General features: G+C 47.7%; 1 protein-coding gene across 9 annotated transcripts in view; it reads left to right on the forward strand.

The window, feature by feature from the left end:
* FRYL (FRY like transcription coactivator) overlaps nt 1-17,290 on the forward strand; it is a 188,963-nt gene that overhangs the window by 77,374 nt on the left and 94,299 nt on the right. For all 9 annotated transcript variants that reach the window (XM_075422025.1, XM_075422019.1, XM_075422022.1 and 6 more), the window contains 5 exons: nt 7,518-7,571; nt 14,289-14,428; nt 14,843-14,939; nt 16,459-16,538; nt 17,053-17,133. In XM_075422025.1, the coding sequence (XP_075278140.1) occupies nt 7,518-7,571; nt 14,289-14,428; nt 14,843-14,939; nt 16,459-16,538; nt 17,053-17,133 (452 nt within the window). The remainder of the gene's footprint in view (nt 1-7,517; nt 7,572-14,288; nt 14,429-14,842; nt 14,940-16,458; nt 16,539-17,052; nt 17,134-17,290) is intronic.

The following is a 17,290-nucleotide window of genomic DNA, read 5'->3' on the forward strand; positions in this document are numbered from 1 at the left end:
ATACTGTCAAGAAAAGGTGCATTTGGTTGGTTTTCCAAAGTAATGATGCTAAGACCTGGAGGAATATAGTGGCCAGCGTGGACTGTGGATTAGGCAGAATGCGGAATTCTGTTGGTGATCGAGACCGCGTGATCTTGGAATCGGTGGATTTTATTTAGCTTGGAAATTTCAGGGGGGGGAAGGCTTTTTTTAACTTGGAAATTCGCTGAGCAGGCGAGACACTGCGGCTCGGAGAAGGCCTGCCTGCAGAAGTGCATGTGTGAGCACTTGAGCCCCGGTTTTGAGACTTCAGGAAAAAGTGTTACTAAGAAGTAGCCCCCAAAAACACCAAAAAATTGGGTTAAATGTGTTTTGTGGTGTCACTGATGGAATCACCTTCATCTAAAACCATTGGTAGATCAAAGGCTGAGGAAAAGGAAACATTTCTTTATGTGCATCTGTTAGACAGATGACACCAAGCTGGGTGGGAGTGTCGATCTGCTGGAGGGTAGGATGGTTCTGCAGAGGGATCTGGACAGGCTGGGTCGATGGGCCGAGGCCAACATGAGGTTCAACAGGGCCAAATGCTGGTCCTGCACCCGGGTCACAACAACCCCACGCAACGCTCCAGGCTTGGGGAGGAGTGGCTGGAGAGCTGCCCGGTGGAAAAGGACCTGGGGTGCTGGTGGGCAATCGGCTGAACATGAGCCAGCAGTGAGCCCGGGTGGCCAAGAAGGCCAACGGCATCCTGGCTTGGATCAGGAATGGTGTGGCCAGCAGGAGCAGGGAGGGGATCGTGCCCCTGTACTGGGCACTGGTGAGGCCGCACCTCGAGTGCTGTGTTCAGTGTTGGACCACTCACTACAAGAAGGACATTGAGGGGCTGGAGCATGTCCAGAGAAGGGCAGCGAGGCTGGGGAGGGGTCTGGAGAACAAGTCTGATGAGGAGCGGCTGAGGGAGCTGGGGCTGTTCAGTCTGGAGAAGAGGAGGCTGAGGGGAGACCTTATAGAGGAGGGTGTAGTGAGGTGGGTGTTGGTCTCTTCTCCCAGGTAACCAGCGATAGGACAAGAGGCAATGGCCTCAAGTTGTGTCAGGGGAGGTTTAGGTTGGATATTAGGAAACATTTCTTTACTGAGAGAGTGGTCAGGCATTGGACCAGGCTGCCCAGGGCAGTGGTGGAGTCCCCATCCCTGGAGGGCTTCAAAAACCGTGTAGATGTGGCACTTGAGGACATGGTTTAGCAGGCATGGGGGTGATGGGTTGGAGGTTGGACTTAATGATCTTAGAGGTCTTTTCCAACCTTCATGGTTCTGTGGCTCTATGTGTGTACCACACAAGCCTGCGACTTAAACAGAACTTACTGTTTCCTTATAGACATCCCAAACAGTCGAGTGCTCAGGAGGGTGCGATCAGAAAGCACAGAAGCTTTGTAGCAAAAGGGACGTGTGAAGGGTGCGTGGCTAAGAAGGGACCGCGAGCTCTGGGGTGGCGGTGCCAGGGCTCCCTACGTCCGTTTGTCCACTATGGGATGGAAGGACTGGGCCAGAACGGCACGGACCGGCTGTCATCCAAGGAGCCGAAGGGGCTTCTCCTGGAGACACAGCTGGGTTGGAGTCACACCTCCTCACCAGAGGAGTGGTTCCCAGCTCTGTTGTCTGGTGAGGTTTTATGGTGATGGCACGAGCTCTGCCTTAGTCGGGATCGTTTGCTGAGAAGATCCTGGAACGGATATTTAGTGTGGATACAGTATGGGGATCTTTGGGATAAAAGAAGAAATTGTAAATATTACTGGAGCAGGCATTTGTAAAGGTGTGCAACAGCTCTGTCTGGGCTCATTTGATGAGTTGAATTCCTTTAAACAAAATGCTTTTTAATCTACCCCGGTAGCCAGCATTCCTTGTTTTGTGGTGGTGGGAAAAAGGCTTTAATGGGAGAGAGGAAAGCCCGGTGTCATTTTAGTGTGATTTGATTTGGTGGGATGCCTTGGCTACAAAGAGTAATGTGGAAAATATATATATATATATGTGTATATTATTATATCATACATATATTATATATATATTATATATATTATTATATATTATTATATTATATATATTATATATATTATATATTATATATATTATTATATATTATTATATTATATATATAATGTTACATAAATCTTTCATGCCTTAGATCAAGCTCGGCTGTTTGATGAAGCTGCTGGAGAGAATTTGGCGCCAGACCAATTAAAGTTAGGAGCCAGAGATTTTTGAAAACTTGAAGATGAACACACCAGCAGGGGAGCCAAAATTAATTAAAATGGAATTAAAAATAAATAGATAAAACCGGTAACTCCAGATCAAGACAGCACCGGGGGGTGAGGGGACGGCACCGTTTTGGCTAGATCTGTGGGTTTCGATTAGAAGGAAGCGACTTGTGATTTTGAGGAGTGACTAAATGGTTTCTCTGGCTGTGAATGTGCTTAGGATACGCTGTGAGTAACAAAGTAGTTTCACTGATTTAATTAAGAGTTCTCTGCTTGCAAAATATTAATACCGCAGAGTTTCCAGAGTTATGTAAAGAGCTTATCAGCAAATGCTTAATGTTTCAAGTGGTGAGCGTAACCACGGGGAGGAAGAGCATCCTGTTAGTGAGCAAATTAAATTAAAACACCTTTTTTTTACAAAAAAAAAAAAAGAATTCTTCTAAGTCTTTTGTAATAGTAAACAGTTTTAATGGAAAAAGGCCTCAGACACCATTTGTTGTAGCTTAAAATAGTCTTCCTCCGCCGAGCGAGGATGACGGTGAGCGTGACACCGGCCTTTCATATGTGTGAAACGAACTCTACCAGTGCCAAAGATGAGGAATAAACTGGTTACCTGGAGTTCTGTCAGGCTGCAGGCGGATAGAGACAGGTAGAATTTAAGAAGAGACGGTTTAACATGGTACCAGCAAGTTACCGAGCGGTTAACTAGGTAAGCTACTAACTTAGTAAACTGAAGCCAAAGCCAGCGAGAGTGTTTTGCTGGTGCTGGCGACGGGCTGATTTTATCCCTGATTTTATTTGTATATTTTGAGGACGGGAAGAAATCTGCTGGTGGAGCCTCCGGAGAGGGGGCCGGTGGCTGCTGGGGGGGGCCCACGGGTGGGACCTTGCCCTGCGGGTGGGACCTTGTTTGCACAGCACCCGCACGGCTGCCCGCGTCCGGACCTGCCGCGGGCTGACCTCGCTCTGTACACACTGCCCGCAGGCCGCTCCCGGCGCGGTTCCCCGGGGGGGTTGGTTTTTTTTTTCATTTCCCTCGTAAAAGGTAAATGCACATCTATTACTGCCATCTCTCTCTGAACTTCAGGAAGCCGGGAAAATAAAACTTTAATTATTAATTCGGTGAAAGTTTCCAGACCTTTATGCTGTCGGATCGATTCCTGTAAGTCACGTGAGATGACTGGGGCCGTGACAAAGCAGAGTTTGAGGAAGGCACTGGAAGAAAATAAATTTTAAAGCCGTGCCAAGAATTGAAAGGCCTCGATAAACCTGAGGCTGGGTGAGAGCGTTGTTTGGTCGCGTCACGCTTGTTTGGTCAGCGTTGCATTAGCTGTGGTGATATTTGCCTTTTAGCAGCTAGGGTCTTTAATGCTGAGGAAAAAGAATAGAGAGGGTTAGAATTTCTAAGGTCTTCATTCTTTCTGATACTCAAAATCTTAAAAGTTATATGGACATTTGGTGTACAGAAGTGTCTCAACCAGTATAGAATGGGGGGGTGGCGGGGGGAGCTAAACTCTCAGAACTGTCTTACATGGAGTTCAGCGTCTTTGCCTAAAGACTTTCAGATTATTTCCCTTCTCTTTGGCTCGTTACCACTCTTTTCTTTTGCTATTTCTGGTTTTAAATGCACGCCATGGGAATACTAAAGCCAGTGTTTGCTCACCCGTGTAACAGTTCTGCCGTACCCCGGTGGGACCGTGGTGTGTCACAGAATCACAGAATGGTGGGGGTTGGCAGGGACCTCTGTGGGTCACCCAGCCCAACCCCCTGCCCAAGCAGGGTCACCCAGAGCAGGCTGCACAGCACCGCGGCCAGGCGGGGCTGGAATATCTCCAGAGAAGGAGACTCCACAGCCTCCCTGGGCAGCCTGGGCCAGGGCTCCGTCACCCTCAGAGGGAAGAAGTTCTTCCTCATGTTCAGCTGGAGCTTCCTCTGCTCCAGTTTGTGCCCGTTGCCCCTTGTCCTGTCGCTGGGCACCACTGGAAAGAGCTTGGCCCCATCCACAGAATCACAGAATGGTCGGGGTTGGAAGGGACCTCGCAGCGTTGTGTTGGGAGGAGACTCCGGAAAGCTGCCCCGTAGCATCTTACTGGAAAGGCTTCTCCCTCTTCCTGGGGAATAGTTTTCTGGGTTCCTCCTAGCAATCCGCGATGTTTATAGAGGGTGGGACGTTCCTGGTGTTTCTGCTGTGTAGATAAGATTACAATTCTTTGTGCAGCTTATCGGAGAGCGCGGTGCAGAGAACAGGAATGCACCTGCAGCAGGCGTTGCCTTATAGAAAAGAGGGAGAATGAATTCCGGTTAGAAGGGAATTCTGGTTTGCAAGCGCTCTCTGGAGCTTGGAGTATCTGCTGCAAAGTGTCAGCTCTCAGAACAGTATTTTGAACAGGCTTAGCATGTGAAATGATAGGAATTTGTAAGATTCCAAAACATTTGCCAGCATCTGATACTTTTCCCCCCTTGCCTTGGGATGCGCAGGGAAAGAACATTGGCTAATGACCTGGATGAAGAGTTAGTGTACCCTCAGCAAGTTTGCTGATGGCACCAAACTGGGAGGGGTGGTGGACACACCAGCAGGCTGTGCTGCCATCCAGAGAGACCTGGACAGGCTGGAGAGTTGGGCAGAGAGGAACCTGATGAGGTTCAACAAGGGCAAGGGCAGGGTCCTGCCCCTGGGGAGGAACAACCCCAGGCACCAGTACAGGCTGGGGCTGACCTGCTGGAGAGCAGCTCTGTGGAGAGGGACCTGGGTGTCTTGGTGGACGACAGGGTGACCATGAGCCAGCAGTGTGCCCTGGGTGCCAAGAAGGCCAATGGGATCCTGGGGTGCATTAGGAAGAGTGTGGCCAGCAGGTCAAGGGAGGTTCTCCTCCCCTTCTGCTCTGCCCTGAGGAGGCCCCATCTGGAGTCCTGTGTCCAGTGCTGGGCTCCCCAGTTCAAGAAAGATGAAGAGCTACTGGAGAGAGTCCAGCGGAGGGCTACGAGGATGAGGAGGGGACTGGAGCATCTCTCCTACGAGGAGAGGTTGAGGGAGCTGGGCTTGTTCAGCCTGAAGAAGAGAAGGCTGAGAGGGGACCTTATCAATGCCTCCAAATATCTGCACAGTGCGTGTTCCAGGAGGACGGGACCAGACTCTTTCCAGTGGTGCCCAGCGACAGGACAAGGGGCAACGGGCACAAACTGAAGCAGAGGAAGCTCCAGCTGAACCCGAGGAAGAACTTCCTCCCTCTGAGGGTGACGGAGCCCTGGCCCAGGCTGCCCAGGGAGGCTGTGGAGTCTCCTTCTCTGGAGATATTCCAGCCCCGCCTGGACGCGGTGCTGTGCAGCCTGCTCTGGGTGACCCTGCTTGGGCAGGGGGTTGGGCTGGGTGACCCACAAAGGTTCCTGCCAACCCCTGCCATGCTGTGATGCTGTGATTCTGTAAGGGTTGCCAGAGGTTGTGTCCTTAGGAACGCTGAATATAGCTGCACCCCCAGCAGGCAATGCCAGAAATCGCCGTGCGTTTTCAAGCTTCCCATTGGGACAAGCGAAAAGAAGCCGCCGGTTTGACTCCTGGGCTTGGTGCGTGCGACCCCGGTTGGGATCTGGTCAGCGCCCGGCGTGTCTGTGGCAGCCGTGCTGAGCCATGCAGACGCCTCACCTTTTTGCCAGCAGCCTGGCAGCGTGGCGTTGCCTCTCACTGCACTGGTGAGCGGTTGGTTGGCGTTACCCGAGGCAGGAGCTGCTGGTGTCGGTGTCGCTGACGGCTCCTTGGACATCCCGGCCCAGGCAGGTCACAGCAGCTCTCCCGGCTCCCTCCTCGGCCGCCCTTGCTCCGTCAAAGCTCTGCGTTTGCTGCCTGCAGCCTCATGGGAGCTGCTCACTCGTACCTGGAGCGCTACTTCTGCCTTCCTCAGCGAAGAGGGCGGTTGCCATTCATTTAGAATCAAGTAAAAAGTAGTTTAAATTTCTGTAAGGAACAAGAAATGCTCATCGCATCTGTACGTAACTCACAGCGTTGGAGGGTGCCCTTAAAGCTGTGACTGTGGCGCCTGGCTTACTGGAAATCATGGACCCTGAGAGCCACTACGTGGGACTTCATCTTTTCCCCCCCTCTTATTCACACCCCCCCCTTTCTTCTTCACCCCCCCCTTCTTCTTCACCCCCCCCTTTCTTCTTCACCCCCCCCTTCTTCTTCACCCCCCCTCTTCTTCACCTTCCTTTCTTCTTCTTCACCCGCCTTTCTTCTTCTTCACCCCCCTTCTTCTTTTCCTCCTCCTTTCTTCTTTTTTTCACCCCCTTGCTTCTTCTTCCCCCCTTCTTCTTCTTCCCCTCCCTCTCTTCTTCCCCTCCCTCTCTTCTTCTCCCCCCTTCTTCTTCTTCTTCCCCTCCCTTTCTTCTTCCCCTCCCTTTCTTCTTCCCCTCCCTTTCTTCTTCCCCTCCCTTTCTTCTTCCCCTCCCTTTCTTCTTCTCCTCCCCTTTCTTCTTCCCCCTCTTCTTCTTCCACCCCCCTTTCTTCTTTTCCCCCTCCTTCCTTCTTTCCCCCTCCTTTCCCCCCCCGTTCTTTTTTTGCCCCCTTTCTCCCCCCTCCTCCCCCCCTTTTTCTTACCTTCCCCTTGCTTCTCTTACTTTGCAGGATACCCTAGCAAGAGACCGTACAAGTTGTATTTCATGTAACTGTAATTTGGTACTCTCCGCAGTGACCAGCAAGAATTACTGTTACATTACTATCATAGTTCATGAATGGCTTGTTTTCTTAATGCTTTAATTCTCACTGAATTATTTTGTCAGGAATATAATCTGATTTTGCTTTTAACAGAGCAGTAAGTCTTCTGATACCAGTAGCAATGAAATTTTGTAATAATTACATTCCAGTAAGACTGCATCTCTGCTGTACCTTACAGAGTTACTTCAGATGTAAAGCAAGTTATTGTCGACGCTCTCCTTCGCCTGGACTGGGTTTTCCCACCGATGTTGGTTGCAGTTCAGGGACCGCGCAGCCTGGGAATGCGTTGCAGCGTGGTCTCGGCCCCGGAGGCCTTGCTGCTCGGGAGAGCTGTTGGGCAGTGTCTGTTTGACAGTCTTTAACATGATTTCTACTAAGCTAGCTAATTAATTTTAGATCTGTATTTTTCTGTTTTTGTCAGTACACTTTACAGCTTCAGAAACAGTTCTAGCTGAAAATAATGCAAATATTCATATTAAAAGTTATTTCTTTTTTCTGTAGTATAGCTGAGAAAGAAGAACTCTGATAACAGTCACTTGCCTTGTGAAATCCATGGCTCTTTTTTTTTTTTTTTTTAACAGGAAAAGCTCTTGTCCAGATCTCTTCAAAGAGGTGAAGATCTTCAGTTTGATCAGGTAGGAGACATGTCACTGCAGGCGGGTTTCATTGCGGGAAGGTGGCCTCTGTCTGCAGAACAGCGATTCCTCTGGTGTAAGGGCTTGGAACAGCCACGTCTTCGTCAGCGCCAGAAGATTCAGACCTGGGGTGTCAGACGTCGTGTTCCGTTGTAGGAGAGGGTAGTAGGGAACTGCTACATAGATTAGTTATTTGAGTGTGGCAGGGAAAGATGCTGAAATAAGGTAGGGGAAGAAAGAATTGATTTCTGTTGCTGTTACAAGGCTTTGTGTAGCCTCGACCCATATCCCTTATTGTTTCGGTGTTTGGGGTTCTGCTTTTATAAGCAAATAGTGTTAATTTCATTAACGTGGCTTTTGGGGACGGCTTTGTGATTCTATGGCAGAAGGCGTAGGGTCGATTCCAAGCGTTGCTGTGTCCTTTGCTGAGTGTGTAGTCGCGCTGTCAGGCTGTTCTGTTTCACTTACTGCAAGTGAACCGCACCTGGAATGACTCTCTGCTCCATTCATTCATGTTTCTTTTCTGTATTTCTGATTTTTCATAATGTGGTCATGTTTTTTGTCTCGTAACTAGTGTTCTTCTGGATAGGCTGGAAAGCTGGGCAGAGAGGAACCTGATGAGGTTCGACAAGGGCAAGTGCAGGGTCCTGCACCTGGGGAGGAACAACCCCAGGCACCAGTACAGGCTTGGGACGGACCTGCTGGAGAGCAGCTCTGCGGAGAGGGACCTGGGTGTCCTGGTGGACGACAGGTTAACCATGAGCCAGCAGCGTGCCCTGGCTGCCAAGAAAGCCAATGGGATCCTGGGGTGCATCAAGAAGAGTGTGGGCAGCAGGACGAGGGAGGTTCTCCTTCCCCTCTGCTCTGCCCTGGGGAGGCCTCATCTGGAGTACTGCGTCCAGCTCTGGGCTCCCCAGTTCAAGAAAGATGAGGAGCTACTGGAGAGAGTCCAGCGGAGGGCTACAAGGATGGTGAGGGGACTGGAGCATCTCCCCTACGAGGAGAGGTTGAGGGAACTGGGCTTGTTCAGCCTGAAGAAGAGAAGGCTGCGAGGGGACCTTAGAAATGCCTCTAAATATCTGAAGGGTGGGTGTCAGGAAGATGGGGCCAAGCTCTTTCCAGTGGTGCCCAGTGACAGGACAAGGGGCAACGGGCACAAACTGAGGCACAGGAAGTTCCGTCTGAACACGAGGAAGAACTTCTTCCCTCTGAGGGTGACGGAGCCCTGGCCCAGGCTGCCCAGGGAGGCTGTGGAGTCTCCTTCTCTGGAGATATTCCAGCCCCGCCTGGACAAGGTCCTGTGCAGCCTGCTGTGGGTGACCCTGCTTCGGCAGGGGGGTTGGACTGGGTGACCCACAGAGGTCCCTTCCAACCCCTACTATTCTGTGATTCTGTGATTCTGTGATTCTGTTCTGTCCTTGTCTTCTGTAACCGTTTTTTTGTTTCTAGCTTTTGTCTCACTGCCCTCACTTCGCAATGAAGAGCCACCCATGCACCTCTTTTCCCTCCTCCCAGAAGAGAAACAAATAATAGCATGTAATATTTGATGTATAATTTTCTCTTCAAAGAAGAACAAAAACAAAACCACCACCACAAACCTCACATAGCCTTTTAACGTTTGCTAATCTGACCTGCTGTATGGTTATCTCCTAAAGGAAAGTTTACTCATAAGCAAGGAAAATGGGTGAGGTGGGATCGGGTATAAATTCTCTGGTAGCTGCAGTACTTGGTTTTAAAGCTGACCTAAATAATACACATGATACTGATTCAATAACCAGCCCAAGAAGGCTGCTCTTGGATCTGAGCATGCAAAATCCAGAGCTTTTTGTTTTCAAATAGTGCAATTCTTCTATTTGTCATTGAGGTTTTAGCTAGCGAAATGTACGTTTTTACGCTAGAAGAGGTGAAACTTTGGAAAATGAGAAGGAAATGTTTGTGTTGATACACTTCTAAAGCGTTAAAAATTGTAGCATTTGAGTACCAGTGCTTTCCCGTTATCATTCCCAGCACATCAAGAAGCTACCGGAGAGGAATTTTTTTTGCAGAGCATATATTGCATTTCTTAAAATATTTTTGCTTGTGCAGCGTGAAACTGAAATAGCTTGTGTTTCTCCTCCTGTGTTTTTTGTAGGAATCATACTTGGCAATTTCCTACTCTTGTCCTAAGACACCAAAACTTTATGATCAGGCAGAAGCCCCATCTTGGCCGCTGCAGTGACTCTGCGGAGAGCAGATGTGTCCTGTCCCTGGGGTTCAGGCTTGCTCGGCATCGGGCACCACTGGAGCCGAGTTTTCAGGAGCGGGGTGTCGGCCACAGCTGGATTTTGGGCTTTAGCATCTTGTTATAATTTGGCATCTCTCTCTCTTTGCCTCTCAGTGTGCTGTTGAGTATGTGAAGTGCAGCAGTTAGCAATGTGTTACGGCCTGGAAGGCAGGAGCCCGCTTGGCTGGTTGGTTCCGAGGGCTGCGAATCGATGTCGTGAGGGCTGCGCTGGCCTTGTCCTCTCGGGCATTACGGGTTCGCTGGTTGCCTGGACTGCTGCTTTCACCCTAGGCATCATTGAAGGGTAAAATAAAAGGGTTGTCTTACAGTGTTTGTATAAGATGAGCTTGAATGTAGTATCCATGCAGTATGGTAATTATTTTAAATAAAGAGAATAAGCGTGTAGCTCGTGTTCTGCTTAGCGGCTACATAATACGAGCAAAGATTTCATCTTCCTGATACTAGAATGTTAAGGATGCAAAACTGGGCAGGAAAGAAATAATTACGATGTAAAACTGATTTTTCAAGAAGAAAATGCTTTAGAAAGCCCGTAGTTTCTGGGTTAAGCAATGCCAATTTTTTTAGTGCAAGTGATACAGCTTGTTTCTGCGGAAGGCAGTGGAAATTACCCAACTGCTGGAGCATTTATGAATGGTAGAAGTATTAATAAGCTGTGTAACCTTGCAGGAAATCCATAAGAAAAAGGTTTAGTAAAACTTAAAATGCAGCTTTCTTCTTTTTCTTGTGCTGATAAACCCAGAAGTGCAGAAGGAGGGCAGAGGAGTGGAAGTGCTCGGTGGGGTCATCTTGTATTGACAGCACAGGGTGCCCCAAGCCTTCGCTCTGCCCGTTCCCGTCCTGCTCTGCGTGTCGTTGCGGTATGAACTCCGGGCAAAGTGGTGGGTATATCGTTGGGTTTAGTGAAAGAGAACTTGTTGTTTTCAGAGAAAGAGAAAGGAATGTATTTCCTCGATGTTCAGGTTATTTGGGGTATGGAAATCAAGAGTAAATTGTGAAGGCAAACCGCATTTTGGATTGCTGTGGTTGGTAATGAAATCCTTGTTCATCAAGTTGAGTTTTACACAGAATCACAGAATGGCAGGGGTTGGAAGGGACCTCTGTGGGTCACCCAGTCCAACCCCCTGCCCAAGCAGGGTCACCCAGAGCAGGCTGCACAGCACCGCGTCCAGGCGGGGCTGGAATATCTCCAGAGAAGGAGACTCCACAGCCTCCCTGGGCAGCCTGGGCCAGGGCTCCGTCACCCTCAGAGGGAAGAAGTTCTTCCTTGTGTTCAGCTGGAGCTTCCTCTGCCTCAGTTTGTGCCCGTTGCCCCTTGTCCTGTCGCTGGGCACCACTGGAAAGAGTCTGGCCCCGGCCTCCTGACCCCCACCCTGCAGATATTTGGAGGCATTGATAAGGTCCCCTCTCAGCCTTCTCTTCTCCAGGCTGAACAAGCCCAGCTCCCTCAGCCTCTCCTCGTAGCAGAGATGCTCCAGTCCCCTCACCATCCTTGCAGCCCTTTAGCTTGCATTCTAAGAATTACCAGTTACACTGATGATTTTATGCAGAGTCTAATACCTGCAGTTCATTAACTCATGATGAGGGTTTATTCTTTCTGCTTTCTGAATCTTCCCCCCCCCAAAAAAAAAACCCAAAAAAAACAAAAAACAAAACATGAATGCTTTTAACTCGTGATTTCTGCTTGTGGCTGGAGTGAGGCCAGCAGAGCCGTTTGAGCACCCCAGGGTGATGCAAGCAACGGGCATTTCTCACGCATGACACCTTGGTGAAGATGTTTCGAAGCTTCATCAAATGAGTCTTTTGAGTTCTTTTTGCCGATGCTTCCTCTTACTGAGGGGTAGTAGTTCTAGTAGTAGCCCACAAGTGTCTGAAATCGCCTCTTATTTTTTATTTCCTCTTCTGCTCTCCCTCTTCACAAGTTTTCGCTGTTGGTTTTTTTATTTCCAAGGACGTTTGTCAGACCTCTGCCGCATCAGAAAATTCACTTGAGCAGCAACATGGTTTGTACATGTTCCTTTTCATCAGTCACTGCTTCATTTCAGCCCACAGTCGCTTCACAGTGGTACAATTGAGCTTTTTTTTACTGCCCACTGCTAGAAGTCTGATGGTGGCTTGGTCACTGGGTATTTATTTTGTACAGATACCAGTGCGCAAGGAACAGGCTTACAACACGCTTGGTTTCCACAGCAAGTCATAAAGATTTCAACCTAGGTTAGTACAGGAATGAAAGTGGTCTCAAAATGTAGCCTTTGTTCTGCGATGCAAGGCATCATTTTCTAATTCAGTCAGAATTTCTACCTTGTGTTGCTTTTCTGTGGTGGAAAGGCTTCGTGTGGTTGTGGGTTGCCTGCAGTACCTGCCTGGTACCTGCTGAGATTTTCCACAGAATCCCTTTTTAGTGAGTCTCCTATTGACAGGCATTAATAATAAGAAAAAAGTAATCTCATTTTTCTAGTAAAGCATTCTCCATGAAACCCAGTTCCTGTTCAGAAGTGGAATATATGTAGTTTGTATTGTATACTGGGATTTAAAATTTTATGAGCTTACAGACTATGATTTTACTTGTTCTGAGCAAGTTTCTCCACTTCTTTGTGTAACTAAGGGATTTTTCAGAGAGTCTAAAACACTACTTAAGTCCTGTGACTTGGGTAGCCGACTCATTAACACGCCGAGTGCAGTATTCAGATGGCTGAAAGAGATCCTCCTGAGGTTTCCACGTGGTTAACCTGCCCCAAACCCCAGCAACCAAGGTGCTTCGAATGAGGACAAAGAATCACAGAATCACAGAATAGTAGGGGTTGGCAGGGCCCTCTGTGGGTCACCCAGCCCAACCCCCTGCCCAAGCAGGGTCACCCAGAGCAGGCTGCACAGCACCGCGTCCAGGTGGGGCTGGAATATCTCCAGAGAAGGAGACTCCACAGCCTCCCTGGGCAGCCTGGGCCAGGGCTCCGTCACCCTCAGAGGGAAGAAGTTCTTCCTCATGTTCAGACGGAACTTCGTGTGCCCCAGTTTGTGCCCATTGCCCCTTGTCCTGTCGCTGGGCACCACTGAAAAGAGCTTGGGCCCATCCTCCTGACACCCACCCTGCAGATATTTGTAGGCATTGATAAGGTCCCCTCGCAGCCTTCTCTTCTTCAGGCTGAACAAGCCCAGCTCCCTCAACCTCTCCTCGTAGGGAAGATGTTCCAGTCCCCTCACCATCCTCGTAGCCCTCCGCTGGACTCTCTCCAGTAGCTCCTCATCTTTCTTGAAGTGGGGAGCCCAGCACTGGACACAGTACTCCAGATGAGGCCTCACCAGGGCAGAGCAGAGGAGAAGGAGAACCTCCCTCCTCCTGCTAGCCACACTCTTCTTGATGCACCCCAGGATCCCATTGGCTTTCTTGGCAGCCCGGGCACGCTGCTGGCTCATGGTTAACCTGTCGTCCACCAAGACCCCCAGGTCCCTCTCCGCAGAGCTGCTCTCCAGCAGGTCCACCCCAATCCTGTACTGGTGCATGAGGTTGTTCCTCCCAAATAAGAAATAAGGGCATGGGTGTTACCTCGGTTTTATGGAACAGTGAATAACAGATAAGCTGTAGCATGGGGATGGCTTCTGTTAAAACCTCTTAATGGTAAGATGCCAGAGGTAATTAATGCATGGCATCGGTGAGCAGTGTGCTGCCTCCTTTGCCAGCCAGGGCTTGGGGATGGACTCGCTCCCTGCTGCCTCCTGGCAGGGAGTTTGGAGCGGCTCTGCGCTGCCTTTCTCCAGTCCTCCTCCTCCTCTCCGGGCCTGGGCATTGATGGTCTCCATTTCAGTTAAAAGAAGCCTTGGGAACTGAAGTTTCATGCTGTGATAAGGTCTCTGTTCTGTAGTTGTTTCTGTTGCCGCTGTTTCACGGCTGCGTTCATGACTCGTACGGGTTTACACCAAGAGGGCAGTGGATAGGGGAGTTGTGCTGAAAATAAATATAGCTTGAGATCTAGACAGTCAAATGTATTAAAAGTGGATCAGAATATCTAGAAAGCTCTTAGTTCTGTCTGTATAATAACCAAGGAGGCATGTTTGGGAAGGCTGAGGAGGGGCATCTCTTACCTGTCATTTGTAACGTGAAGGTGCGTGCACTTCAGAGGTCCCTATGGCGGCGTTCAGGGACGTCCTGAAATCTCTGCCGTTTTCTCAGTAGTGTTATATGGGTTGTCTGTGTGGATTTAGGATTCTGTGATCCCCGTGAGCTTTGGAACGCTTTGCTTAAATTTGTCATAATAATTGACTTAAGTGCTGGATTTATAATAATTGTCCGAAGTGAAAATGATCTATAAAGTTGCTGCTTTATAGAATTAGATGACATACGGTTCTTGACATTAAAAAACAGTTTGAAAAAATGATTATAATTCTAGGATTTTTAGATTGCTTCAGCACACTAAACTATTTTTCTTACCTTTTTCCAGTTGATAAGCTCTATGAGCTCCGTAGCAGAGCACTGTCTCCCCTCCTTATTACGCACCTTGTTTGACTGGTACAGGCGTCAAAATGGAACAGAAGATGAATCTTATGAATACAGACCTCGGTCTAGCACAAAATCGAAGGGGTAAGAGTTTTCCTTGCAGAAGTCTGTCTGATTTTTTTGTGTGCTTTTTGGAGAAGTATTTTGTAGTTGGATCTGTCATCGGCTCTTCTCTGCGTGGGAAGAGCAGGGGCTGCTTTCAGGCAGCGGGTGATAATCATGAAGTGACTTCATGGTTTGGGGGTTGATACGCAGAAAGAAGTCTGATGCTGATAATTCCAAGCCAGTTTGTCCCTTTCTGAATTGGTTTGGTCGGTGGTAGGCCCTTTCAGGAGGGGGCCAGATGTCAGTGCTGCACCAAACCCCAGAGGCTTGCTAGGCACCCGTTTTATATACGTCTGCAGCGACGACTGCGTGGAAGACATGGATACCTCTTGTCTGCATGATTTGTACTCAGTCTTGTGTATGACAACACGTGTTCTTGATTTCTTCTTTTAGGGATGACCAGCAACGTGAAAGAGATTATCTACTTGAAAGGAGGGACTTAGCTGTAGATTTCATTTTTTGTTTAGTTTTAATAGAGGTTCTAAAACAGGTAAGCTCTTTTGCTTCGGCAAACTTCTTTTAATCTTTTGCTTTTGAGGTCAGTTTTGATCATCTCCTTGAAATTTTTGTATTTAATATGCATATGCGTGATGAGTATACGCAAGGCTGTAATAATAGTCAGTTGTGTAAAGCCTTTGGCCTCTCCTGTCTTGTCCTGACATGCCTGCATTATCTCAGTGCACTTCTCTTGGGTCCACTAAGGCAAAGCTGCTGATGTACTGCAAAAATCAACACTGTAAAGAATAACATTTTATTTATGTTCAGTACCTTTTGTCTGCTTAAACACTTTTGAGCGTAGATACAGCACTTCAGAGAATCCTTCGGTCAATTCAGGATTATCTGACGGACAGTTTGTGTGTTCTGCCTGGAATGGGAATCTCCCTCGAGGCAGTGAAACAAGGTGCAGAAAGGATGGCTTTTCATCAACAAACGTATTTACTTTCACGTTACATCCCTCTTTCGGTCTTCCTGGGAGCCCTGTCGTTGTTTGGCTCTTAGAAACCGGTTTTAGAGGGTGCAAAGGGCGTGATCCAGCCCCTTCTGTAATATGCACAGAGCGACCGGGGAGAGGGTGACAGACGTCGCCTGTGGAGGAACAAAAATCTCGTGCTTATATGACTGCGTATGACTCATTGTATGAATATGCATGTAAATAGCCAGCTCAGGTAACTGGGAGCTCTTGGGCAAATACATTTCTTGATGCAGAGGAGTAGGAAATTCTCGAGCAGTGCTTCATTGTCTGTAGACAAGACTGTAATCTTTTCTTCTAACGTATTTTAGTGAAATTCTGTATCACTCTTAAGCAGTGATGTTTAGTAGGGTTATCCTAGTCCCTACCTAAATTTCTTTGAAATTTTAAAGATGTTGTGACTTCATAATTCTATATAGTGCCTTTTTTAAAGAATACATTTGATTTTTAAGCAAATGTTTTCTTTTAAACCTGAGAAAAGAGGTGATGTCAAAGAGAACCTCAGTAAGATAGGACCTTCTGAACAGTGCTTGTTTTTGGTTTCTCACCAAATTGTTACTTATTGCTAGGAATATTTTTATGTTTTGGTTGCTTTCATCTGCAGAAAGGCTGAAATGGAGATGGCCATCTCTTCTGCATTCTGATTTTTTGGTTGTGTTTTCCTTTCTGTTGAGATGAAGTGCATTTTGAGGTTACATCTGTAACAGTGACACCACCCAAGGTAGAAAGCGTGGGAAGATGCATAGGTGACCTAGTCTGATCAATTTTGATGACAAATTCGTAGCATTTACATGACTGTTGTTTAATTTATTATGAATTTAATCCCTGAAAGCCAGTGTGCAAAATAATTTAAGGGAATGTCAATGCAGGTTCTGTAAACGTTCATATATTGCAGAATTAGCTGGATGTTGTATGCCAGCAAAGGATGTGTCCTCTGGCGGTGGTGGGCACCTCACACCAGTGTTTATTGATTTCATACATGGATATGTGTATATATGCATGCGTGGTTACATACGTATAAGTGATACCTGCATTTCAGATACCTGTTCATCCAGTGCCAGATCCTTTAGTACATGAAGTTCTAAACTTGGCTTTTAAGCACTTTAAACACAAGGAAGGGTAAGTTTTGCTTGTGTCCTTTAAAGTATTTTGTGTGTTTTACCAGCCTGTGCTTGATTCTTGTGATTGTTCCCCTTTGCCTCACCCGTAGCATGTTGGTGATGATACTGTAAACAAACATGATATATTGATTGATATGTTTAAACTGAATTGATATATTTAAATTGATTGATATATTTAAACTGAAAACGTATCTTGAAAGAACACAGCTGTGTTCCGTATAATGCTTAGAACGTGCAGAATGATTTGCATAGCCAGCCAGAGTAAGAAAAGTCAGAGTTTGGAGAATTATAGTAAACTTCCCATGCAGAAGATGTCTCTCATGTCTGCTCAATGAAACTACATCAACCTATGTGTCACCCGTGTGTTTTATGCTGATTTTTATCTGTTTTACCATAATTATCCACCTTGCTATGGAACAAACAGTTTGTATGTAATCGAGAACATGCTTGGGGTTTAAAAGAACAAAGTTGTGTTTAACACCTGTTTTTTTTCTCCTCTTTTTTCTCTCTAGGTATTCAGGAACCAACACTGGGAATGTGCATATTATTGCAGACTTATATGCAGAAGTGACAGGGGTTCTTGCTCAGTCCAAGTGAGTTCAGTCTCTGACTCGTGTTGCGTTTGGGGAAGAGTGACTCTGGACTCACAGACTATTGAATACAGCAGCGTTTGTTGATGGCCCCCGTAACTAACCCTTTAATTGTGAAGTGTAGCCAGGGGTAGCCTGGCGTGTCTGTCTCCTGATCCAG

This window comes from Opisthocomus hoazin, chromosome 5 (genome assembly GCF_030867145.1).
Source record: "Opisthocomus hoazin isolate bOpiHoa1 chromosome 5, bOpiHoa1.hap1, whole genome shotgun sequence".
Lineage (NCBI taxonomy): Eukaryota > Metazoa > Chordata > Aves > Opisthocomiformes > Opisthocomidae > Opisthocomus > Opisthocomus hoazin.